The sequence below is a fragment of the Podarcis vaucheri genome (genome assembly GCF_965113315.1).
Source record: "Podarcis vaucheri genome assembly, chromosome: Z".
NCBI classification, from domain to species: Eukaryota; Metazoa; Chordata; class Lepidosauria; order Squamata; family Lacertidae; genus Podarcis; species Podarcis vaucheri.
The window spans coordinates 11,535,221-11,553,340 of record NC_138758.1 but is presented as its reverse complement, the minus strand read 5'-3'; the positions used below and the strand labels follow the sequence as shown (position 1 = coordinate 11,553,340).

Here is an 18,120-nt window from a genome sequence, read left to right as displayed (position 1 = left end):
ACTCACCAGGTGGACTTTGGCAAACTACTCTCTTGGTGCCTTTGCAACACAGAGGATAGTATACTGATTTACTTTGTAAGGGCTGGAATGTGGAATGCTTTAATGCTTGAAAGAGCCTATATAAATGTTCAGTATCATCACATGTGCATGACTAAAGAGAAAAACAAATTGTAAATAGGGGAAACACATGGCAGCAAAATGCAACAAATACAGTATGTGGTGTTTTTTATGTAAAGCTTAAGATAAGCTGTTAATGAATGGTCACTTGGCTTATCTTTAAGCTTTACAAAGAAATTGTCACAGATTGTACTTCTTGTATTTCATGGCTATGGGGCCCTGCTGTTCGCAACATTTTCTATCTCAACAGAGCCAACACATCTGCAGCTGCCAACCGAGACTTACCGTACATTTAATGCATCTGTTGAAATGGACTCAACATTCTGTCATAAAGCCTGTTAGGCTTTTAGATGCCACAAGACTCTTTGATGTTGATGCTGCTTCCAGTTTCCTTTGGCTGTGTACAGGGGCATAGCGGGGTGGGGGTGGGGAGATGCCCACCAAATAAAAATGCATACTTAACAAAAAGTAGAAATTGGAGCTTTTCAGGTTGTTGGGCTCACATAGAGCACAAGATTCCTGCATTGCAGGGCGTTGTATTTGATGACTCTTGTGGTCCCTTCCAACTCTTTTGATTCTGTGATTTATCCTGTCTGCCCTAGGCAGCGGACAAAGAGAGGTGTGCGAGTAAATTAGCATTTATTGCTCCACCCACTTTTGCTTCTGGCCCTGCCCACACTGGCATGTGGCCCCTGAGAGAGGTTCCCTAGAAAGGAATGTGGCCCTCTGAGGGAAAAGGGTTGCCTAGCCCTGATCCCGCCCAAGCAGGAGAGAAGCTGGCTTGGCTCAAGGGGATTGCAGGGCCAGCTTAGTAAGCAACGGTGCAGTTAGAGCCTTAGAGGTAATGCTAGGCTTAAGTTAGGTACATAGCTGTCTCGTTTCCCTTTTCTTGCGAGGAATCCTATTCGGAATAAGGGAATTTCCCTTAAAACAAGGGAAACGTTGACAGCTATGGTTAGGTAGTTTTAGCTCTTTAGATGCTAGGGTGCCATGCTTCACTTATTTCCAGCTGAGGTCAGCCAGAACTGCTGCACTTGGAGGCCTCTCCTGCTAATTCTGTTGCGTGGGGGCCATGAAGTCCTGCCCTGAGGGCACCGCTAGTAGTAAGGCTGGAGCGCCCTCCTCCTCCGCTCTACTTCGCGGTCTCCGTCCCTCCCTCCCCTTTCTTTGGCTTCCTTCCTCCCCGGTCTCATTCAAGCCACCCAGGCAAGCGCACAGTCACATCATAGCCGCACGGACCCTAGCCTTGCGCGCGTCTCGGACTGCACCATTTCGCCCGGGGGAGGCGTCGGGGGGAGGAATGCTGTGGAGTCGCCTGTGGAGACTCCTCGAAGCGCGCGGGAGGAGCTGACTGCTTCAGAAAGGAAGGATCCCGCCAGCGCCCTTCTTCTCTGCGCCCTAGCCGGCTTTCTAGCTCCAAACGAGTGGCAGAGGATTCGGTCGTGTCCACGCCCCATTTCTCTCCCCCCCCACCCCCATGCCGCAGTAGCCGGGTCCTTCCTCCACCCGCTCAGTCAGTGTAACAGTGTCTCCTGGACTGAGGTAGAGTTTGCAGCGGGCTCGGCTTCCGAGGAGGCGAGGCGAAGGGGCCATGGCGGCCACCGAGATAGCGCGCCAGGTGGTGAGTGCGCGGCGACTGGCGTGGAGGGCGCACCGCGCTCCGGACTGGGGTGGGCCTCCTTGAGCATGGCTGACCGGCCGGCCGGCTAGCTGGCTAGCTTGCCTTGCCTGCCGCTAGAACTCCAGCTCTCGGGGACGGGCAAGGTTTGCGCGCGCTTCTTTGGCGAGAGAAGCCGCGGCTAGGTGGTGATGCCGACAACGGGCCAGAGAGGAAAGAGGCAGCTTGGCTAATGAATGAATGCTGGGTGGATACCCGGATGGCCACTTCAGGAAAGCGGGCGCGAGCTGCATATACACTCCCCAGCCCGAGATATTCCCATGGTTCCAAATTAAGAACTGGGCGTTAACACAGCGGGAGAGGTGCTGGGGGATTCCGAAACCGTCTTTTGTAAATGATCAGAGATGTGAATTCTTAAATCTCGGTCTTATTTTTACAAATCGCTGTTACTGTCAGCGCAGAGGGATGTGGAGCGGGCTGGTGATATAAGAGAAGCCGCTGGGGTGATGCTCTTGGCGGTGACTTTCCCGTTATAGGTTCGGGTGATGGCGAATGCGGGGAGGCTTTGGACTGCTGCTGCTTTTTGTCTTTTTTTGCAGGCTGGATTTTATAGGCGTGTGTGCGGGGGCGGGTGGGAAGACAGGAGGACAAGAGGATGTTACTGGCTAAAGGTGATGGATTTGGGGTTTTTTTTGAGGGAGAGCCTTTGTATTAAACAAAAGAGGGTTGGCTTGATTGTGTGTGATCTGACTGGCCGTGACGGGCCGGATTTATTGGGTAGCGTGTTGCATAGGACGAAGGAAGCAGTGCTTTGCAGATGACTGTCTTAAAGGCTTGGCCTGATGAAACGGGGAGATGTGGGTTGAATGATGCGGTGGGTGTGACCTCTTCTTGCATTAGCGTGGGATAGTTGGGGGCAGATTTTAACTAGGTTTGGGTTGCTCAGTTGTGGAGCCTTCTTCATTTCTGGGCTATGCTAAACTGGAGCTGTGGTGCATGTGTGCATTTTGCAGACGAGGGATTATTTATATTTATTTCTTTTGCAGGCTGTGGGGTTGCAACTGCCAGGGGTCACAGCAGGCACCTCCATAAATAAAGTGCTTTAGGTTTGATCGTAAATTGTTTCATCTTCAAGCAGCTTAATTTTCATTGTGATCATTTTCCATAAAGTGTTCATTTCTCTTTCTGGCTCCATTTAGATTCCTATATATTGGCTTTTTTCTTTTGGGTGCACCACTCACATCACAATGCCTGGCATCTCCCAATATGACAAAGAATTCTTTTTTTTTTTTAATTGGAAGGGTGGGGGATTTTTGTCTCTGCACAAGCTCTATAATGTCCAGAGCTCACCTGCCCTTTTGTCTCTGCTGTGATGAAAGGGAGCACAGAGGCACTCCTGAGGCAGGAGATGGAGCCCTTTGCAAACCAAATTAATTGAACATCTTTGGCTTGTAGATGGGTTTAATTTGTTTGCAACTCCCTGTTCATTTTAACTAGGGAAAGGACCACAGGAGCTCCTGGGATTTCTAACCTGCCAGGATGTTTAGAAGAAGGAGCATGCAGTGCAGCACAGCACTTGGGGATGGGGATTCTCTGTCCCTCCAGATACTGGACTACATCTCCCATCTTCCCTCACCATTGGCCATCTTGGCTGGGGATTATTAGAGTTGGAGTCCAACAATAGCTGGATGGCTAGAGGTTCCACACCCCATTTTAAATGGATCATCTTTGTGTGTTAAAATAATGTGTTGTACTGCATGATGTTCTAGGGCTGGAATGAATCCAGTTTCTCCAGTTTCAAATATTTAAAGAGAAGCGACCATAACTCAGTTAGGGAACATTTGCCTTGTACGCAGAAGGTCCCAGCTCTTAATCTCTGGCATCTCTAGTTAAAACAAATAATGGGGAGCAAGTGAATGGAAGACCCCTAGTTGAGGTTCTAGAGGACTGCTGCCAGTCAGAGCAAGCAGTTTGGGGCTAGATGGACAACTAGCTTGTATTAGACAGCTCCTTATAGCCCTACATTTCATGAATCTGACCTTCAGAGTGCAACATTTCAGTTTGTTCAGTTGGGTGGTATCCACAGTTCGTTCCAAGTGTATATCACCGAATGACATATATTTGGCTTGGCATGGTGAGGGTAGGGCCAGATCCCTGCTTGGATCCATGAAGCTCACTGTGAGGCCTTTGCAGGTCACTTGTAATCTATTTCCCCTCAAAAGAGCTCTGAAGACAAAATGTGATGACCTCATTTATGCTGCCCTAATAAACATCTTGACTGAGGTTTGGAATGCCAGTGTGATAAAAAGTTAAAAATAAATGTGCTACACTACGCTTTGCCAACCTGGTGGCTCCCAGTTGTTTTGGGCTACAGCTGGCAGTCAGCGCCAGCCAACCTGGTGAACATCACAGGAGGCTGCTGGATCAAGACAGATCAAGCCCATCTGTCTAGTCCAGCATCCTGTCCTCATAGTGGATTCTTTAACAACAACAATGACATTTCTGCCCTACCTTTCCTCCCAAAGAGCTCAAAGTAGTGGCATGGATGGCTCTCCTGTCCCTCTGTTTTACCTTCTCAGTAACCCTGGGAGGTAGGTTAAGCTGAGAGATGGTGATTGGCCCAAAGTCACCAAGTGAGCTTTATGACTGAGTGGGGATTTGAACTCTGGTCTCCCAAGCAGTGGCGTAGCATGGGGGTGCAGGGGGTGCCGGCCGCACCGGGCGCAACATCTGGGGGTTAGGGGGCGCAAATCCACGGGTTAGGGGGCGCAAATCCACGGGTTAGGGGGCGCAAATTACTTGCCTTGCCCCGGGTGCTGACAACCCACGCTACGCCACTGCTCCCAAGTTCTAGCCCAATACTCCAGCCACTATACCACATCGGCACAGATGCATGTGGGAAGCCCAAAAATGCCCTCTTACAAGGAAGTTGCCTTATATCAGGTCAGAACATTTTTTCCAGAGAGCTCCAGATTGCTTACTCTGATTGGTAGATGGTTTTCCAGGATTTCAGACCAGGGACATTCCCAGCTCTACCTGGAGATGTCAGGGATTGAACCTGAGACCTTCTGCTAGTGAAACAGATGCTCTGCCACTGAGCTGTGGACCTTCCCTTCAAATGTGCGTCAGGTTGGCAGGGCAGGAAGACGGGCCCTTCCCAAGGATCTGGAAAAGCTTGTATGAGAAAATGCACTGTTTCAGACAACCTGTTCCATTCTGTGCAATGCTTTGTAGAACCAGCAAAGAGACTGAAAACAGACTGATAGCCAGAGAAAATTGTTGTGACATGGTGTGTGTGTGTGTGTGTGGGTGTGTGTGTGTCACATGTAAAGGCACTTAAGCAGAAGACCACAGTGAGAAGGCTTCTTGGGACTGCAGAACATGCTACTGCCAATCCACATGGCTAATGCCTGGCATCTGGGTGGCCTCAGACAGAATAGGTTGCTGGATTAGATGGGCCATTTGCCTGACCCAGCAGGAGTCTTCTTATGTTCTTAAGTTTAAGGCAGCTTCTTACCCAGGTTGCCTGATTTCCAAAGCACCACCAACTAATATTTGCTTTTAAGTTCATCTTTTAAAAAAACAAACAAAAAAAACAGCAATTCATCTGCTCAGCTGGTTGGAATTTTAAAAGAAAGCTACAGCTTCTTTTAAATTAACTTAGCTGCTAGCCTAGGGAAACGCAGCAATCCCCACGTACTCAATCCGTTCTGTCCACAGCCATAACAAACGCAAGATCCCCAGACACCCTTCTGCCACATGACATGCAAAGGGCTGGCTTAAGATATTTAGACACCCGAGGCAAACCACAAGATGGGTGAGTGAAGATCTACATCGGGAACAAGGGGAAGAAGCAAAGCAACCTTACCCAACAGCTGAAATGGGGATCAGAGGCTGCCATGGAGGGAAAAGGGACCCACTCTGAATCAGGCCAGGTGGGTGCAGAGTCCAGGAGACCCCCAGAGGGCAGCTCCTGCAATTACTTCCTTGGGGGTGGGAGGAAACCAGCAATGCCTTCTGTTTGCCAAGAGACAGTATTCAGGAGTGGGGGTGGGAAATGCCAAGGTGGCGCTGGATCCAGCCTCCAAAGAGCACACCACAGCTATTGCTGTTACCATGGTGGTGGCAGCAGGCGATGCATTCTTTGGGTGCTGGATCTGCTGCCCGAGGCAGTTGCCTACCTAGCCTCATGTAGACTTGAGAGGCAGTGCAAGAAGAGCCCTAAATCAGGGGTGGAGAATGTTTTGGCTCTTCCCAGCTTACATTATTCCTGATCACTGGCCATGTTGGCTAGGGATGATGGGTGTTGGAGCCCACAACAACATCTGGAGGACCACATGTTCCCTGCCCCTATTCTAAATCCAACACTGATGCTCCAAAACATAACTGAAGGAAGATTATTGAGGTAGGAATAACCTGTTTTTCTTACAGCAAGACATGTGAATTATTTCTGGATGTTGCTCACTTGTACTCTAGGGTGTGTGTGTGTGTGTGTGTCACTCTGCCTAAGGATAGAAGAGACTGGAGCCTAGTGTGGACACAGGTTCATAGCAAACTACCTTATCCCAAGTCAGATCATTGGTCCATCTAGCTCAGAATTCTTGGCACTGACAGGTCTACCCCTCCCCTTCCATTTGTCCCAGTGGTGAGAGTGGTGCTCCTTGCCTCTAGTGTGGGTGTGGGAAGGGGTTTATTGGTTTGTTGTTGTTGTTGATGATGATGATGATACTTTTATGATTTATACCCCGCCCATGATATAATTTTATAAACATCAAGCGTTAAAAACCTCCCAATACAGGGCTGCCTTCAGATGTCTTCTAAAAGTTGTGTAGTTCTTTATCTCCTTGATGTTGAAGGGAGGGGTTTCACGGGGAGGGCACCACTACCGAGGAGGCCCTCTGCCTGTTTCCCTGAAATGTCACTTCTCGTAGTGAAGGAACCACAGAAGACCCTTGGAGGAGGACCTCAGTGTCTGGGCTGAGCGATGGGCGTGGAGACACTCCTTGAGGTATACTAGGCTGAGGCCATTTAGGGCTTTAAAGGTCAGCACCAACACTTTGAACTGTATTCAGAAACGTACTAGGAGCCAGTGAAGATCCTTTAGGCGGCCACATGCAGTCACCAGTCTAGCTGTTTTTGTTATGCATTTTGTGTTGCTCGTCTTGTATTTTATGTTGTGAACCACGCTGAGATCTATGGATGAAGAGTGGTATACAAAATTTAATAATAACAATAACAATAATATTTAGGCATTCACTTCCATTGCCTTTCTGTGATGCATTCAGCCAGAATTCATCTTTTGTAGATCCTTCTGTACAGGGGCTACTTCTTCCGCTGAGATTGGCCTGAACTTAGAGCACTGAGGAAGTATTTAAGAAGCTGAACGTTTCAGGATGTGGGAAATGAATTCTGTGGCCTTGGTGCACTGCAACTGAACATGAAGAAGGTTGGGGAGTGGGTAGCATCTGGTGAAATCTACCATGTAGCGTGTATGTACACAGTTGTCTCATGGAGAAATAGCACCGGTTGTGCCTGAGCAAGGGTTTGGTGGTTTGATATCCATTAAGAACCTAAGAAGAACCTGCTGAATCAGGCTAATGATCCATCTAGTCTTGCATCCTGTCCTCACCTTGGCTGGGCAGATGACTAGAGGAAGCCTGAAAGCAGAACCTGAGTCCAACACCACTCTCCCCACCTGAGATTCCAAGCAGATGGCTTTCAGAGGCACATTGCCCCTGACAGTGGAGATAGAACATAGCCATCCATCAGGGATAGTCGCCACTGACAGCCTTATCCTCCCTGAATTCATCTAATCCTTTTTCAAAGCCATCCAACTTGGTGGCAATCACTACTTCTGGGAATGAATTCAAGAGTTTAACTCTGCGCTGTGTGACTAAGTACCTTCTTTTGTCTGGCTTGAATATTCTAGCATTCAGTTTAGTAGCCCCTAGTTCCCGTATTAAGAGAGAGGGAGATAAACTGTTCTCTTAATCTACTTTCATTCCACCATGCATAATTTTACACACCTGTGTCTTGTCTCCTCTTACTTGCATTTCCTCTAAACTAAACTAATCTTAATTTATTGTCATTATTACACCCCTGAGGTCTTCTCTTTCCCTAACACAATGCAGAGTGCCTGGTAGAATACACCTGTGGGAGAGGTGAGAAAGGCTGTTCTGGTTTCCAGTCGAACAGCAAGCAAAATGAGCAGGGTTGTGACCCTCATGTTTCTTGGCAGTCTGTCTTCTGAGCAGATATATAAGAAAGGGCTTTCTAAAGAAACCTGAATGTTTAAAATCATAACTGCGTTTTCTGTGTTGAGCGTGCATAGGTCTATTTAACATGCATTGTCAACCTGCCATGGATGGTAACAAGGCTTGGCTGATGCTTCCAGGCAAATGAGAGTTAGTGGGTTGTCTTAATGTGTGTGGCTTTTTGACAAGCAAGAAATGAATTTACCACAAATGGCGAATGTCTTCATTTTAGTGCATGACTCACGCTGGCTGTCTTTTTTTAAAAAAATAATATTTTTATTAAAGATTTTATTGGTTCACGAAAATGTGCATTGTCTTTTTTCATGTTGTAGAGTCCTTTTTTTACTTTTGATGCAAGACATTATACAGAATAAGGTGAGGGAAGAAGAAAGAGGAGAGGGAGAGAGGAGATTGGGGTGGTAATATTTAGAATGTTTGTGGGGCTGTTCAGATTTGGATTGCTAAGGGTTCCAGGGCCAGGATGGATAGGAAGGGAGATAGTGGGCACCCTTGTTTAGTACCTCTTTGTATTGCTATGGTATTAGAGTTCATACCATTGATCCTACATTTTGGTGAAGCTTGGGAGTAAATTTGTTTAAGGATTTGTAGGAAGTTGGTCAATACTGCTAAGAGATATTTCCATTCTAAACAATCAAAGGCTTTAAGGCAACCATAATGTGTACCTCAACTCTTACCTTGACTAGTTTATGTTTCATGTGGTGGAAGCACCGCTAACCCAAGCCCAAGACAGCCAGCATCCATCAGGAAATTACTGAACCTGATCAAACACAGCAAAAAAACCAAATTCCCACTGATGATTATGTACCTAGACCACTGCAATTGCCATACATCAGGCATGGCCAAACTTGGCCCTCCAGCTGTTTTGGGACTACAATTCCCATCATCCCTAGCTAACAGGACCAGTGGTCAGGGATGATGGGAATTGTAGTCCCAAAACAGCTGGAGGGCCAAGTTTGCCATCCCTGGCCTAGGCTGCTCTCTGCATGATGTTGTTGGACTATGAATCACATCATTCCTGACCATCTGCCATTGTGGCTGGGGGTGATTGGAGTTGGAGTCCAACAATATCTGGAAGGCCTCAGGTAGCCCAATTCCTTCCTCTTCTTTTCAGTTTTGGGGGAGATGACTTCTGCTTGACCTTAATGCATTATTTACTGAGCTGTGCAGAAATACCAGTTTCTCTGCAGTGCAATGATTTCTTAACACTTTTCCTATTTGTGACATTATTACAAGGTACCGTATTTTTCGCCCTATAGGACACACTTTTCCCCCTCCAAAAATGAAGGGGAAATGTGTGTGCGTCCTATGGGGCGAATACAGGCTTTCGCTGAAGCCTGGAGAGCGAGAGGGGTCGGGAAGCCACACCGGGCTCCCAAAGGTTGCGCAGAGCTGCCTGCATTCCGAAGCATTCCGAGGCTTGCGGATAGCAGGCTGTTCTTGGGGCTGGGGTCGGGGGAAGCTTGGGCTTCTCCCGCGCCAGCCCCGTGCCTGGGGGGGGATTTTTTTCTTTATTTCCCCCCCCAAAAAACTAGGTGCGTCCTATAGGGCGGTGCGTCCTATGGGGCGAAAAATACGGTAATTTTCTTGCAGTGCAAAGTAGAGGGGAAAGGTTGATATTGCTACCTTTTGCAGAATTATGGCCCTGATCCTGCAACAAACTTGATGGATCTTTCCCAAGAAACACACACACACACACCTATGATGTGTGGGTCCACAAAGGAAATAGTTTCCTCTCTCTCTCTATATATATATATATAAAATCAAAAGTTTATATTTCAGATTATGGGAAATTGGGGATCTGGCCCTTTAATACACAATTTAAGAAGCATTAGGCTTTCTTTATGTGGTCCGGACCCTACAGAGTTTGCAATGTGGGGGGAACAATTTAGGAAGCTGTCTTAAGCCAAATCAAACCATTGGAGAACCGTCACTCAGTAGAAGCCATTTGCACAGTGTGCATTTGGTCCCATGTTCAGACCCTAGCATCTTCAGGTGGGGCTGGAAGAGGCCATTGTCTCAAACCCCGGATACCTGCTGCCAGTCAGTGTAGATAATTCTGAGCTATGTGGACCAGTGGGGTGTTAGAGGAGGTGCACTCCATTGCTTCTCAAAACATACAGATGCCAACACCAACAACTTAGAGATGCAAAGGATTGAACCTGGGACCTTATGCCTGCAAAGCGTATTGCTCTTCCACTGAATTATGGCTCTTTCATGGGATAGAGGTTGGCAAGAGAAATGGGTCAAGGTAGGGCTGCAGCTGTTGTTTATGAGAAGGGGTGATGTTATGCTTGTCCTGCCTGTTTAGCGATTGAAATTGCTGCTTGCTTCTGACATGATGGAATTGTGACATGCAAGGTCACCAGAGCAAGAGTGGCTGAAAAACAGTCTCCTGCCCATTCAGGAAGAACCCCACCCAGCTGTGCAATGGTTTACAGTCATGTCCTTCTGCTACGGGGGACTCTGGGGACTCTGTGCCATCCTAGCCTCTGCATGCTTCCCTGCCCTTCTCGTGAACTCCAGCTCCTCCTTGCAAGAGCTAGAAGGAAGTGCTTTCCCCCATTTGTGTGAATTTCTGCCAAATTCTCCCTGTAATAACAAAGTAGTGACTGGTATCTTTTTATCCTCCTCTTCCTGATTGACTCAGTGAAGAAAATTGAACCGTTAAAATATCCAGATAGTTTGTCATTACTGTAGTTTCTAGTCAAAAAGCAGTCAGAAACTGTGAATTCAGGTTGGCCAAAGAGCTCAGTGCATTTTGAAACTACATGTAATGTCTTCTGCCTTATACAGTCATACCTCGGGTTAAAGTCGCTTCAGGTTGAGCATTTTCAGGTTGTGTTCCAGTGACCTGGAAGTAACGGAACGGGTTATTTCCAGGTTTCATTGCTCTCGCATGCGCAGACACTCAAAATGACATCACGCGCATGCGCAGAAGTGGTGAATCGCGACCTGCGCACATGCACGCGCAGACGCGGGTTGCGTTCTGTTCAGGATGCGAACCAGGCTCCGGAATGGATACTGTTCACATCCAGAGGTACCACTGTACACAGTTTACTGGCTTTACTAACACCAGAGAGAGAGAGAGAGAGAGAGAAATTCAGAGCTCCTCCTCCTGCACATTTGCAATGTGTGTGCAATAGCAGCAAAGCAAAAGGACACATGCATATTCCAACAAGGATTCCTGCCATTGCATAATTGGCATTTCCCCTTTCTGCAGATCAAGAGGCAGTCAAGAAATGTATTTGAAGACTGACCACATTCTGAACCAAGAGTAGAATCACACATACATGCCCATCGGAAGGGAGTTTTGCATTTGCTAATTTCCCAAGGCTCTTGCAGCTACCCATCTTGTAACATCTAGGCTGTTTCATTCCTGGAATTTGCAGCACTCTGTTTTTGGAAGAGTCCCCATCAGTGCAAGCCTATTTCAAAAGAGAGATAACAGCAGCTTAGTTCCACCAGGAAGTCTCACCCCTGAGAGCCTATTTGAGGATGTTGGGGGCAGACAGCAGGGGTTGGGGGTTGCCTTCAGGCTTTTGTGGGCTTTCAGGAAGCAGCTGGCTGGCCACCTCTGGAAACAGGATGCTGTCCTAGAATGGGCTTTTGGTGTGATCCAGCAGGTCTCTTCCTATGTTTCTCCTCTAGTCCTAGAGGTAGAGCCAAGAGGAGGCTGGAGTGACGCATGGCATCCTGAACGTCTGGTTCTCAGCTGAAAGCTGGGGGAGCTGCCTTGTTCCGCCCTCACAAATCTCTAGGGTAGAGTTTTGGAAACTTGAGTCTCTAGCTGTTTTGGACTGCAATTCACATCATCCTTGACCACTGATCCTGCTAGCCATGGATGATGGGAGCTGTAGTCGAAAACAGTTGAAGACCCAAGTTTGGGAAAACCTGCTTTAGGGAAGCTCTGCTGGCCAGATGTTGGTTACCATATACATGGTGGCATTTACTGGTCACCATAAATCACCCCTGCTTTGTGCTTTAAACAAGTGACTCTTGAAGATGCTGCATTTGTGTATGGTGTGGCAAGGGCAAAGCCCAGGTTGCTGGTGCTGCTCTAAAGATCGAAAACACAATGAGGTTATTAGCTTCCTCAGCAGGAGCATCTATAATTGGACTGCTGTAATTGGATGTATTTTCCAGTAAGTGCATCTTGCAATGCGCCTCCTGGAAAGGAACGGAAGCAACATGGACTCATTTTACCTATTTTTTCAGTTGTTTAAAATGCTAAGCGTCCTGTTCTGCATGCAAGGAGCAAGAATGGCAAGGGATTAGAGGGTGGGCGTGCTTGCTTCCAAAGAAGATCCTCCACCTTAGTTACCTGCAGCACCCCCAAGGTGTGACAGTTTGCTGCTGCATCTTGCAGCAAGTATGCTGTGCAGTTCGGTACTTCTAAAGTCATCTGTGATTTTGAAAACTAACAGAAATTTCAATGTAGCAAGTTCAGTGTAGATGAAATGACGGCAAATGACTGTAGTGAAAAGAATGTCCTCTTGATAGATGGTTCAGCCAGACTTTTTTTTTTTTTAACGTGTTGCACCTGCATTGCTTTTATGTTTTGTGGATAAAGTACAGAGAGGAGCTGCAACAGGAGAATTAGACACCTGCTTACTCTTTTGCAACAAATGGCTTACAGCATAAACATTTCTGAAATGCTCATTTGACCCACTATTGAAAAATGTAATTGATGCGACTCCCTTCATGTTGCTGTTTTTCTTGCTTTCTCTTTTCCTTACCCAATAAATGGGAAGATTGATCTGATTACTACTGATTCTTCTCATTCCTTTTCTCAGTTCTGTTTGTTTAAACCCTCCCACCACCACCCCAAAAAAATCTTTATAGTTTGGTCTTCTGATTCTGTACTACAGCTATTTGCTCTATATAAAGACATACTTTTTGAAGGATTGTAGCTTGGGGCAAGTAGCTTTGTAAGGCCTTGGGAGGAGAACCTTTGCACGAGCAGAAATGCATTCCTCTACGAAATATATGACTCTGTGGCAGGGCATTTTGGAATGTGTAATGATACCATACTTGGTGAGCATGTTGGCAAGAGAGAAGCAATCGAAATGCACGCAGTGGGGCAGATGGAGAAGCACATGTATTCAGCATCTGAGACATAAAGGGCCCCTCCGGATTGGTGGTTTGTGTGTGGGTAGATTCTGCAACATGCCTTTGATGCAGTAATAGCTCGTTAGTGGTGGATTTATACTGGACTGTCTGCATGCCATTCCACTTCGTTGTTCTGTGGTACATCTCCAGCGTTACTGCATTAATGCAGTCTAGAAGGGTGCTTTTGAACTGGACTCGGAAAGTGGTTGGCAGCCAGAGCAGTTGGGCCAGGATTGGTTTTCAGTGCTTAAGTCGTCTTGCCCCGGTGAGCTACCTAGCCACCAAATTCTGCACCAAAAGGATAGAAAATATTGGACTGGATGGACTAATAGTATAATGAATAGCTTAAGAAATATGCTACATACTATATTCCTAGTATAAGGAATCATCATGTATGTAGCTCAGGCGGAGCCAACATGGTGCCCTCCATATGCTGCTGGGTTTTGATTCCCATCATCCCTGACCATTGGGCAAGCTAGCAGTGGCAGATGGGAGTAGTTGTCTATAACTTCTGGAAGACACCAGTCTGGCAACCCAATGTGGCTGAACACATAGCTTTGGTGTTGGTCTATGTCTCTGGACTTGTCAACAGAATGTTAGGCTTTGCTCTTTGGCTTTGCCTAAGGGTCAGGATTTTTGTTTTTGTTTTTTGGGAGCTGGCAGCCCAACATTTAGGTACTGTTTCAAAGTGAGCATGCCTCTGGTTAGAAGTTGCTGGTGTGTGGATTTGTGGATCTCATTGTAGACTTCCAAAGAGGTAGAATTCTGGACTAGATATTGTGTCTGATCAAGCAGAACTGTTCTAATGTTTCTTTTGTGCAGTAGGCAGCTCCCACTTAAAAGTGTTCCAAATGTTTGTTTTAAATTTCTCTCTGCACCATTGCGTCTTTCCTGAATCTGAGGCAGTTTACCAGGATATGTGTACACAAACATACATGCATACATACATAGAGCCATCTTTGCGAATTCGTCCCTGGGTCCTCAGCTGTAGTGATGTGAGGTGGAAGAAAGTATGTTTCATAAGTTAATTAGTAAGGATGAATGGATGCCAATTGTAGATACAATAGGAAGCAAGCTTGGCAGTTTCAAAGTTGCAGTTAATGTGGTTTTCCCCACCCCAGATGATTGCCCCATGTGTACTTTAATTTTTGCCTCAGACATTTCAGGTCAAATACTTGTGGTATATTGGGACAGAAATTGTTGTTGTTGTAGTAGTAGTTAATCATATATTTATATTTGTCAGTTGCTTTATACAAAAGTCTCAAAGCAACTTACAGTGGTACCTCAGGGTTACAGACGCTTCAGGTTACAGACTGCGCTAACCCAGAAATAGTACCTCGGGTTAAGAATTTTGCTTCAGGATGAGAACAGAAATCGCGCGGTGGCAATGCAGTGGCAGTGGAAGGCCCCATTAGCTAAATTGGTACCTCAGGTTAAGAACTGTTTCAGGTTAAGAACATACCTTGAGAACAAATTAAGTTCTTAACCCAAGGTGCCACTGTAATGGACAACAAACAAAACCATTTGAAAATGAATGTGGAGTACTCCCCCCTCCCACTTTCATTTACTAAATGCAAATAAAATAAACGTGCTGAGGTGGATCACTTACGAGGGCAGAATCTCTGGCCCACAGTCCTAGTTTGGTCTAAGTAGTCTCTGGATTTAGCCAACGAGGCCATTTTGGACAAACTACAGCTGCCTGTGACTTTCAGTCACCTGACACCAGAGATCTCCAGCAAAGTGCTGAGGTCTCATGGCATTAAGGTTGTAGATATGCCCCTGCTTGCTCCTTGATAGTAAAAGGGAGGAGCAGAAGCTTATATCTGAACTTAGCCCTGTGGGATGTCACTGGAGTGCTAAGATCGGACATAAGTCTGTCTCTGTTCTGTGGCTTGAGGTTTGATGTCAGGTGATTTACAGGTGAGTGGCCCCAGCCACCTGTCAAAAATGGCCCACAGAAGATGGTCCAGTTCTGGATGTGGTTCCCACTTTATTCACTAGGGTATCAGAACGTTTTCAGATAAAACCTGAATTGTTTCCAGTACTATTACCCTGTGACGATTACCCTAAATTCCCATTCAAAATTTCCAGTTGAAAATTTTGCAGAAATCCCACATTACTGTACTACTTTGCTGTCCACTACAGCTTTGGCCAAGCCACTTAGGGAAATTCTATCTTGCAGTGTTTTATGTCTTGGAGCCTTATTGTTCAAACTGATCAAATAGCCATATGAGCAGAGCTTCCAGATGTTGCTCCTTTTTGGCTAGGCTTTCAAATTGTGTCATAATGCAGTCACAGCTTCCATTTTTAACTATTGCTTCTGGACTCAGGATGACTTTTTAGTTTTTTTCCTACTCCACCCTTCTTGCATTTTATAAAGAGAAAAAGTCCTTGGGTGTGCCTCTTCTTTTGAATTGCCTTGTGTTTTAAAATGCTAACAGTTATAAATGGTGTGTGCATTGCTTGCGCTGTTGAAAACACAATTTTTATGAGTTCAAAACAGCCTTTGTGATATGTGAATGTCACATTGCAGTTGTGTTTTGCTTTCTTAGTTGACTCCTTATCAGGTTAGCAGTCAGGGATGCTGGCAGTCAAGAAAAATAGATTTCGAAAAGTATGCAAAAACCTGTTTTGAGATTTGGATGGCAAAACAAAGAAGTGGGGCTGTATCTAATGCTAGTCTTAGCAGACCCCCTGAAATTAATGAACATGACTAACTTGGGTTCGTTAATTTCAGTGGGTGGCATTCAACCAAGTTTTCCTCAGAGCAGACCCATTGAAATGGATGGACCTTACTTAAGCCATAGCCATTCATTTCAATGGGCATGCTCCAAGTACTTGAATGCCACCCAATGGGTCTACTCTTGGACTAGCATTGGATAGTACCCATGGTGTACTTTCTTTGGAAGGGAGAATTTTCAAAAGGCCACCAGGAATAGAATGTGATGTTCTTTTAGATCTAATTTTAACATGTCTTTCTTTCAAACTTCCTTAGGGCGAAGGCTGCCGTACTGTCCCTCTTTCTGGCCATGTAGGATTTGACAGCCTTCCTGACCAGCTGGTTAATAAATCGGTTAGCCATGGTTTCTGTTTCAACATCTTGTGTGTGGGTGAGTACAACACTTCTTCCCCCCTTTCCATTTTTGGAAAATTCTGTTGCTGAATGAAGGTAAACTTGCCTAACAAAGTAATCCTTTGACTTATCCAGAACACACATTATGTGTTGTCATCTGATCCAGTTTTTAACAACAGATAAACAAGTATCACTGCCTCTTTGGGTGGTCTGAAGATGATGAGGTGGGATGTGTTGTGTTTTGCTGGGTCAAATGAGCAATAGCACAGAGGTTTACACTGAAGGCATGTAGGATTTGTTGACTTAGGATGTGATGTTCTTTGATGGAAAATCAGCTGGGTGGCTGGTTTTTAAGCCCGTTGTTGCTGGAAAGAATAGACACACAGAGGTTCTTCCAAATGTAGTGCTGTTGCTGTGAGTTTGCTAGCTCCAATGATGTACCTTCATTTAAGTTTGATTTGGGCACCCACCACCACATGATTAGTTATCACATGGAAGAGTGAGAACAAGGCTGTGTTAGATGGTTTCCCTGTGTAACCAAATTTTGCATGATAGCCCCTGAGGAGCAGCTAGTCACCTGTGTTTTGGATACAATTGGGTGCTCTTTTATATCAAGGTGGCAGACTGAACCTTTCAGAGCTGTACCAATTTTAATCAAGTTTTGCAAGATGGTTCCGGAGATGAAGGAGAGGTTCTTTATCTATGTTGGGACACAATTGGACACCATTTTGAACCAAGCTGGCATTCCGTTGTATCCAGACATGGATTAAAAAAACACACCCTGCTTTTTGATCTCTGGAGCTGTGCATTGGATGAGTTCGTCTGCAAAGGGGAGCTTGCTCCACATGTGTTGCCTTCCTCTCTGATCAGGGTTCCACATCACAGCGGGAGCCTGAAGTTCACAGAGCAGGCTTTCTCTGCAGATATGCCACCCCTATTAAAACAGCAGATGAAGAGAGAGAGAACTGATTCTGGACTGCACAGCATCAGTTATTGGTGGGGAAGCTGCACAGCTGAAAACCCTGGTTGAAATGGGTCTAAATGATCTGCTTCTGACTATGCACCTTCTTGAGCAGCTTGACAAAAAAGGGGGATGTTGGTGACTGGGCTTTAGTAGTTTACCACTTCTGGGTTCAGGGAGGACCCCTTAAGCAGCAGGTAGATCTCAGCATCCTTGTGGCCTGGGGGAAACTCCCTTCTTTCTGCTCCTAATTAAATATCTCCCACCTGCTTTTTTCCTGATCGAAACTGCCACCAACTGACAGCTGCTGTTAGCCCTGCTGAGGGAAATACTGCAGATCCTTGTATTATGCCTATATTCCTCCCTACAGAAGGGCTTTCAGCAGCTTTGAGGGATTCGGATTTACATTCGTAAAACAGCATTTTTTTGGGGGGGGGGTTAGTTAAGTACCTCCTTCTGCTCTGATGAAAACTGAAGCTGCTTTAAAGTAAATCAAGTTAGGAGAGCTGATAATGGATCTTCTGCACCGTGTTTGCTGTAACACATTTATTGTGTGTGTGTTTCTGGGATGGGGTGTTGCGCATAAACCCTGCATGTTGAAAGGTTGAGCTCGACTTGCTGATTGCCTTTGTAGGAAGCTGCCAAGTTGCTATATGTAACTACGTGACACGCTCTCTTGACTGTGCTCTAGTTTCAAGGTAATGCTAATAGACAATGGCAGGTGTGCTAGAAGGAAAATTCCATAGTTCAGGAAGCAGTGCTGTTGTGGTACATTTTGAAGTTGGGGAGCAGCTCAAGACAGTCCTCCTCCACCAACCATGCCACTACCCCAAGGAGTCCAAAAACACAGGCAGCTGTATTGATCCATGCAAGACCAGTCCAATACATTTTGACACTTGAGGCAAACCACGAAATGGTGCCTCTTGCCAGGGAATAAGGGGTGAGTGAAGTTCTACAAGGGGGTGGG

At 46.1% G+C, this 18,120-nt stretch overlaps 1 protein-coding gene and 1 long non-coding RNA gene across 8 annotated transcripts in view; one reads left to right on the top strand and one right to left on the bottom strand.

Moving 5' to 3' along the window:
* LOC309523514 overlaps window positions 1–18,120 on the bottom strand; it is a 293,380-nt gene that overhangs the window by 32,559 nt on the left and 242,701 nt on the right. The window lies entirely within an intron of this gene.
* Window positions 1,350–18,120, top strand: part of SEPTIN6 (septin 6) — a gene marked incomplete at its 3' end in the record, with an annotated part of 51,502 nt that continues 34,731 nt past the window's right edge. For 5 of the 7 annotated variants that reach the window (XM_082207280.1, XM_082207277.1, XM_082207282.1 and 2 more), the window contains exons 1-2: window positions 5,620–5,670; window positions 16,115–16,229. In XM_082207280.1, coding sequence (XP_082063406.1) covers window positions 5,635–5,670; window positions 16,115–16,229 — 151 coding nt within the window. In that variant the 5' untranslated portion in view covers window positions 5,620–5,634. Of the gene's footprint in view, window positions 1,739–5,619; window positions 5,671–16,114; window positions 16,230–18,120 lie in introns of those variants that run through there. The other 2 variants (XM_082207278.1, XM_082207283.1) reach the window with 2 other exon arrangements.